The sequence below is a fragment of the Elaeis guineensis genome, chromosome 15 (assembly GCF_000442705.2).
Source record: "Elaeis guineensis isolate ETL-2024a chromosome 15, EG11, whole genome shotgun sequence".
Taxonomy (NCBI): Eukaryota; Viridiplantae; Streptophyta; class Magnoliopsida; order Arecales; family Arecaceae; genus Elaeis; species Elaeis guineensis.
The window spans coordinates 74,632,351-74,640,408 of NC_026007.2; the positions used below are offsets into that span (position 1 = coordinate 74,632,351).

At 44.8% G+C, this 8,058-nt stretch overlaps 2 protein-coding genes across 2 annotated transcripts; both read left to right on the forward strand.

Annotated features, from left to right (window-relative positions):
• Window positions 1–2,320, forward strand: LOC105058797 (uncharacterized). Its single transcript, XM_073249354.1, has 2 exons — window positions 1–1,851; window positions 1,957–2,320. The coding sequence occupies exons 1-2, from the start codon at window positions 104–106 to the stop codon at window positions 1,976–1,978; spliced, it is 1,770 nt and encodes a 589-aa protein (XP_073105455.1). The 5' UTR covers window positions 1–103; the 3' UTR covers window positions 1,979–2,320.
• Window positions 2,321–4,487: 2,167 nt separating this feature from the next.
• LOC105058798 (uncharacterized) lies at window positions 4,488–7,853 on the forward strand. The gene has a single exon (XM_010941842.4). It carries the CDS (start codon window positions 4,782–4,784, stop codon window positions 7,698–7,700), a length of 2,919 nt encoding a protein of 972 aa, XP_010940144.1. The 5' UTR covers window positions 4,488–4,781; the 3' UTR covers window positions 7,701–7,853.
• Window positions 7,854–8,058: the final 205 nt, after the last annotated feature.

An 8,058-nucleotide genomic window follows, 5' to 3' on the forward strand; every position in this document is an offset into this window, starting at 1 on the left:
TAGCTCGTGGAGAGGACTCACCATCTCCTTCCCTACACAAGATTCTAGGGTTTCCATTCACCATTCCGAAATCCTTCCTCCGAAAATCCCCCCAAATCCCTCCATGAATGCCGCCATTATTAGAAGATCTCGAAGCATCGGCCACCTCTTGGAACCTCTCGCCGCAGCCCTCCGTTTCCATGCTCCTCTTCTTCTTCCATATCCAAAGCCAATCCACTCCCAACCCAATGAACCGGTGGCTTCGGATTGGTCAGCCCCAATCTCCAACCTTTTGAACAGAGGAGGAAGCTGGGACAGCCTAAGTTCCAGCTTCGGATCCACTGAACTAACTCAATCCCTCGTAGAGAGAGTGCTTCTTGATCTCAAGGAACCCTTGGATGCCAAAAAGGCGCTAACTTTCTTCCACTGGACCTGTCAATTTCGGAAATTCCAGCACGGGCTCAAGTCTTACTGTCTTATAGTTCATATTCTTGTTCGTGCTGGGCTTCTGATCGATGCCCGGGCGCTACTTGAGTCGGTGATAAGGAAGAACGCGGAAGCTGGGAATCCAAATTCTTTAGTTGTTGAGTTGCTTTTGAGTACTTACGAAGCTGTCCTTCCCGGTCCCCGAGTTTTTGATCTTTTAGTGCAGACCTACTCAAAGATGAGGATGGTTGAGCTCGCATTTGATGTTTGCCGATGCTTGGGAGATCATGGGATAAATCCGAGTCTCATTAGTTTCAACATTCTGTTGCATGTTGCACAGAAATCCAATAAAAATGAGTTGGCCTGGATGGTGTTTGAGTATATGATTGAGAGGAGATTGTATCCAAATCAAACTACAGTCGAGACCATGATAAATGTCATGTGCAAAGAAGGAACTTTGGGAAAGATGATGAGTGTTTTAGATCGAATTCATGGGAAGAGATGTGCTCCAGGTGTTATTGTTAATGCTACATTGGTTTTTCGGATATTTGAGGAGGGTAGAGCTGAAGAAGGGATGGTGTTGTTGAAGAGAATGTTGCAGAAGAACATGGTGTTTGATGATGTTGTGTATTCTTTGATCATATTTGCTTACTGCCAGATGGGTAAATTGGATTCAGCCTATGAGTCACACAATGAAATGGTTCGTAGAGGATGTAACTTGAATGCCTTTGTTTATACGTCGTTTATCAGTGCTCATTGTAAGGAGGGATGCATCGAAGAGGCTACTCAATTGATGCAGGAGATGCAATCCATGGGCTTGAAGCCATATGAAGAGACCTATAGTTATCTTATAGTCGGGTGCAGTAGACTAGGGAGATTGGAGGAGAGCTTGAATTATTATGAGAGAATGCTCAAAGATGGGATTTTGCCTACTTGTGATGCTTGCAATGAGATGTTGGGCATGCTCTGTGAAGCTGGAAATGTTGAGAAGGCCAATGAGATCTTGACGATTCTGTTAGATAAAGGATTTGTTCCTAATGAAGAGACGTATTTGAAACTCGTTGATGGTTATGGGGAGAATGGAAATGCTCAAGATATTCTCAAAATTTATTACGAAATGGAGCATAGAGGAATTAATCCTGGTCTTGAAGTTTATGCTTCATTGGTTCGAAACCTTTGTCGATGTGGGAAGTTGAAGGAAGCTGAAAAATTTTTAGTTGTTATGGGTAGAAAATCACTGGATCCTTCTAGCTGTATATACGATGAACTGATAACAGGGTATTGTGAAAAGGGTGATACAAAGAGGGGACTTTATTTTTACGATGAGATGATTGGGAAAAAGCTCCAACCTTGTCCCCGCACCTTTATGCTTTTAGTGAAGAGAATGTTTGAAGATAGATCTGTTCAATGTAAAGGCAAGGCATCGGAAAATCTCAAGAGCCAATGGTAAACATCCTGCATAATTGTATGTTCTATATTTGGAAAAGCATATATTCGCATTTTTGAAGTTTGGCATAGTATTACTGAGTCTGCTTTAATGTCTTCATAAAGGAATTTGGTTAATCATCATTGAATTAGCGTCAAAACAAAAAGGGTAGAACCTGAATGGCAGGAGGCAATGGACTGAAGGCACCTGTCCGAGCACAAGGAGATTCTTACTGAATGCTTGTTAAGAACCATGAGCTTTGGATGGTTCCAAATATAATTATTAAATTTTTGATTGTGGGAGGTGATATCAACTACACTGTCCAAGAGATGCAGATTTCCTGCATGTAATCGATAATTTGCCAAACTTGTTTCCTTCTTTGACCTGTTAAAGTATGCTTAAATGAATTAATCCTTCCTCCTTACATTTAAGCCACAAATGGTTTGTGTGAAGCAGAGGGCAACCAAGCAGAGCCTATGCTGTGAGAACTATTATTTCCAACATTAATTGGACAGAAAGAGTATCATGGCATAATATTTCAAGTAGATTAAATGTTCAGCTATGTATAAGAAATTTTTGAAGAAAAAATAATTTGCATAAAAGTAGAGAATTTCCTGAAGGAGCTTTCGACCAAACTTGTTTTATCTTCTTTCTTTCCTTCTTGCCTTTTTTTTTCATCTCATCCCCTTTGACATTGTCATTTCCGTATTATACATAGTTTTTGGAAGAATAAATCTATTTCTTTTGATGCAAGGAAGAAACTTTTTTCAATTTTTTTTTTTTATTTTTTTTTTTCAATCCAGTTGCCAATGCATGAGTTGATGAAGAATGTTGGCTAATAATAGTCACGCTAGAGGACAGGTACCAAGGTCAGGCTAACTAAAGTAGAAAACTATTCAACCAGCTGGTGGAGAAAATCTAATATAAAACGTTTCAAGTCAAGAAAAGTCAACTTTAACCAATTCTTTATAAAAACTCCCGATGCTGGTCGTCGCTACGCCTCATTGTCCTCATGCAACCAAATCAAAAAGGTGGTTGAATTTCCGTATAATGCACCAAATATGCCCAGTTTTATTATCCCATCCAGATTCTTTTCATAACACGCCACATAAAACAAGAACTAGTAGTTTTAGATCAAGAAGAGACTCCCCCTTTTAAATAATCATCATCACCATCACCATTATTAATGCTCTTTTTGGTTGGGGTATATCATTTCCTGTGGGTGCTCCAATGATCTCACCTTCTCGTTTGGCCTTTTTCGCTTCTTTCCTTTGCTTTACACCTGTGTCACTGTATCAACAATCTCAATGATCTCACCTTCTCCTTTGGCCTTTCTCGCTTATTTCCTTTGCTTTACGCCCCTGTCATTGTATCACCAATCCCTCAAATTCCTTTTCTGTGTCTAAAATATGGATAAGGTAGCGTGTTGGTTTTGTGCTGCCACGTGGCTCGGTCCTTTCTCCCATGTCGTTTTGTTCATTTCATGTCATAGCGGAATCCGTCAAGCAAAGGAAACTACATTGTTGCGATGCGATCCCTAACCTTCTCTCACTGTAATGGGAAAAAAGAGGAGAAGCACTGGTGGCCTCGGTCCACAAGCTCCATGCTTTGTTGCCTGGTCATGGGAACTTGATGGGACTCATCTTTTGCATCTCGCCATCTCATCTACTTATCGCCAGGAAACTTAAAGCGTGGGAAAAGAATGGAAAGGTGACAGAAAGAGACAGGGCACGGGGAATTCAATTAACGATGATATTTATTTATTTTTATTTTTATTTTTATTTTTTTTTCTATAGAGAAACCAATGAGAAGAGAGCATTCTGTTTCCATTTGTTTGGGGTTCTCTAGAAACAGGAATCTTGATCACAAGTAGCTAGGGGAGCATAGCTTACTTAGCTTCAGGACACCAAAGATCCCACGTTCCTGTTCCTTCACAAAGGCGAACATGGGGTTCGCAGGAGAGCTGGCTTGCAGTGGTGGGTTGGCGGTTTTGCTATATTTGTTTTCTTCCCTATTAATTTTGGGTATTAGGTGGGGGCTTACGTTGAGAGAACGTAGGTCGTCTGAACCCCAGAACTTGGGTCTTCTCATGCAGTGGGATCATAAAAGGCTACAATTATGAGCCAACCGAATCCATTGATTAAACTTGCCAGGGGGATAACATTTTAATATTCCTGCTAGGAAGACGCCTCATGTGATCAAGTTGAAAAGGTTGAATTATTGCCAAACTAAACCTCAATTCGGAATCCCACCAGTATCCATCTTGCTTGAAAAAGAGAGAGAGAGAGAGAGAGAGATGAGAACCAATTCACCATGCATCAGGCACCTGTCATCAAATCTCATGTCAAGCCCCCACAATCATTGGCGAAATCATCATGAAATAAATCCACGATCGTTCCTGAATCATGAAATCGGAATGGGAAGGGGGATACTAAATTTTGAGAGGTAAAAACAGTCGCATTGTGGAGCCCACATCTTGAATTTTCCAGTAGTTGCAAGGGGATCTTTCTTATCCTCTTGGACAAGCCTGAACTCGGGTCTTATCTCAACGCACGCTGCCCAACCTCTCCTCAGAGGTGCTTCTGAAACAAAACACTTTCCATGTCAGAAAAGAAAGGAGAGCGGCCATCTATTAAAAAACATACCCTCGAAAAGTTCCCATCACTTTCCACCGGCCTTTTACCCTCTCAGAGAATTTATATGGCTGGAGTTGCTCCCGTATCAGCTAAAGCCACCAAATGCTCAGCAGCTCATGAGATCGCCTTGAAGTCGCTCATCCAACTTCTCTTCCTCCTCCTCCTCCTCCTCCTGTTTGATAAAAGAAATTCTCATGTTCATGCCGCACGGAGCGTTGTTCTTCTTGCATGCTACCTGAAATCTTCTCCAAGCTCTCCTCTTAAAATGATGTAAGTCTACTCCCTTCATACTCATATCTGGCACGGATTTTGGAATGGAGAACATTCAGGAGAATTCCATTATGCTTGTTTTATCAGTATTGAGCACTTTACTTATAACTGCATGTGGAGATGCATCCACGAATTCTGAAGCACTTCTTCAAATAAAATCTGAATTCATCGACCTGGAAGGAGTTCTTTCTAATTGGTCCTTCGGGGATGGTGATATCTGTAGCTGGAATGGTGTCACATGTTTGGCAAGCCAGAACCATGTCTCGGGTCTGAACTTGTCAGGCCATGGGCTGTCTGGTTTGATATCATCGAAGATAGGAAGCCTGGTTTTCCTGCAAACTCTTGATCTGTCTTCGAATTCCCTCACCGGACCGATCCCTCCTGAGATCAGCTTGCTCAAGAACCTCAGGGAATTGTTTCTGTACTCCAATGCTCTCTCCGGCTCGATCCCTCCGGAGCTTGGCCTTCTGAAGAAGCTCAAAATTCTCAGAATAGGGGACAACTTGCTATCAGGAGAGATTCCATCCCAGCTTGGTGGCTGCACCCAACTAGAGATTCTGGGTCTTGCATCTTGCCGGTTGAATGGAACTATTCCGGAGGAGACGGGAAATTTGAAGCATTTGAAATCGCTCAACTTGCAGAATAACAGGCTTGGCGGTCTGATCCCTCAAGAACTCGGTGGCTGCGGTGAACTTCAAGTCCTATCAGCTGCTGACAACGGGCTGGAAGGAGAGATTCCTTCTACCATCGGAGGACTAAATGCATTGCAGACTCTCAATCTGATGAGTAACAAATTGTCCGGATCCATCCCCGTCGAGCTTGGAAACCTTTCGAGCTTGACATACCTCAATCTGCTCGGCAACAGACTGAGCGGCACCATTCCTCTTGAATTGAATCAACTGAGACAGCTGCAAATTTTGGACTTGTCAAACAATGATCTATCTGGAACCATCGACATCTCCACCGTGCATCTCGACAGTCTGGAGTATTTAGTCCTCTCTAATAATTTCCTCGAAGGTGGAATCTCCAAGAACCTCTGTCCCGAGAGAACAAGTCTGCAGAATCTCTTCCTCGCCGAAAACAATCTCACAGGCACGATCGAAGGACTCCTTAATTGCACTTCGCTCCGATCACTGGATCTCTCAAACAACAGCCTGAGTGGAAATATACCATCCCATATAGACCGCCTCGCCAACCTGGTAAACCTTGTTCTCCACAACAACAGCTTGGTAGGAGTGCTGCCACCCCAGATAGGAAACATGAGCAATTTAGAAATGCTATCCGTCTTCCACAATGGGCTCATAGGCGACATTCCAGCTGAAATTGGGAAGCTGCGGAGGCTGACGCTCCTTTATCTATACGAGAACCAGATGACAGGGCGCATTCCGAGCGTGCTGACAAACTGTTCGAGCTTAGAAGAGATCGATTTCTTCGGGAACCACTTCAGGGGGCGGATCCCTGAGACCATGGGAAGGCTCGAGAACTTGGTCGTGCTTCAGTTGAGGCAGAATGAACTGTCGGGCCCCATTCCTCCAAGCTTGGGCTACTGCAGGAAGCTTCAGTCGTTGGCATTGGCGGATAACCAGCTCTCCGGGACTCTGCCTCACACCTTTGGATTCCTCTCCGAACTCCGCCTCATCACCCTGTACAACAACTCATTCCAGGGACCTCTCCCGGAGTCGATCTTCTCGCTGAGAAATCTCACGATCATCAACTTCTCTCACAACAGGTTCACCGGATGCATCTCTCCCCTCCTGGGCTCGAGCTCTCTCGCCAAAATGGACCTGACCAACAATAGCTTCTCCGGCAGAATTCCTTCGGCGCTCGGTGAGAAAAGGAACCTGACCCGTCTCCGACTCGGCCACAACCTCTTGAGCGGCGAGGTCCCAGCTGAATTAGGCCGGCCCGAGGGGCTCGAATTCCTGGATCTATCATCCAACAATCTCACAGGAGGAATCCCAATCGAGCTCTCACAATGCAAGCAGCTGACCCACCTCCTCCTCGGCGGGAACAGGTTGACGGGCACGATTCCTTCTTGGTTCGGAAGCTTGCGCTCTATAGGAGAGCTCGACCTTTCATCCAACGACTTCCACGGCGAAGTACCGGCAGAGCTCGGGAGCTGCACGGGGCTACTTAAGCTCTCTCTCCATGACAACAAGCTCTCGGGTATCATCCCTCAGGAGCTGGGACGTCTCACTTCTCTGAATGTTCTTGCTCTGCAGAGGAACAATCTCTCGGGTCCGATACCTTCCGCGCTCCAGCACTGCAACAAGCTCTACGAGCTACGGCTCTCGGAGAACTTCCTGACGGGCTCGATACCGCCGGAGCTGGGACAGCTGACCGAGCTGCAAGTGATACTGGATTTAAGTCGAAACCATCTATCTGGAGGAATCCCACCTTCACTCGGCCAGCTGATCAAATTGGAGAGACTGAATCTCTCTTTCAATCGACTCCAAGGGCCGATACCTCCTTCCCTCGATCGACTTACCAGTCTCCACCAACTGAATCTATCGAATAATCTTCTCCAGGGTCCGATCCCTGCCGCACTGTCGAATTTTCCATCCAGCTCCTTTGTGGGCAATCAACTCTGCGGCGCACCACTGGCTTCATGCACGGGTCTGTCGGGCTCCGACATGAAGCGCTTGTCGAATGGCCAGGTGGCAGCAATCACGGCGGCGATAGTGTTCGTTTCGGCTGTGGTTTGTTTGGTGCTGTTATATATAATGATCAGGATGTGGAGCAATTGGAGGGAAGCCTCTGTTTCAAACTCGGACGGTGAGGAGCAGGAGGCGAATCAGGGGGACAAATGGATGGGAGATGGCGACCAAAAGGTCGGAAAGTACTGGAAGGTCCACTCCATGTGCGTGGCCGCATCCCTGGAGGACAAACAGAGCTCTACATCCGAGGCGTGCATTCTTCAGCAGATCATGGAAGTGGGCACTGTGGAGAACTCGTTGGTGTGAGCCAAGTTGTTCGGTGGCATCGGATACGGTAGCTGTGCGTCTTTGAGATCATTTTCCTCTTTTGGTGAATCCTTTTTTTTTTTAACTTTTTCTGTACAGAGAATTTTGTTTTGAAAAGGGTCAAAAGATCACATGATTGTGCTGGATTCTGTATGCTGAAATTCTTTCAGTGATGAAAAAAAAAAAAAAAAGAAGCCCTTTTTGGATGCTAATAATCTACTGATTAGAGTTTAATCGGTCGAACAAGATTTCAAAATGCCATGATAACGACTATAATCAATCCATGTTTAATCCGATCGACTTTATTTTTTCATGGGGAGGATGAAATACGATTAACCACCTGATCTTTCTCCCCCTT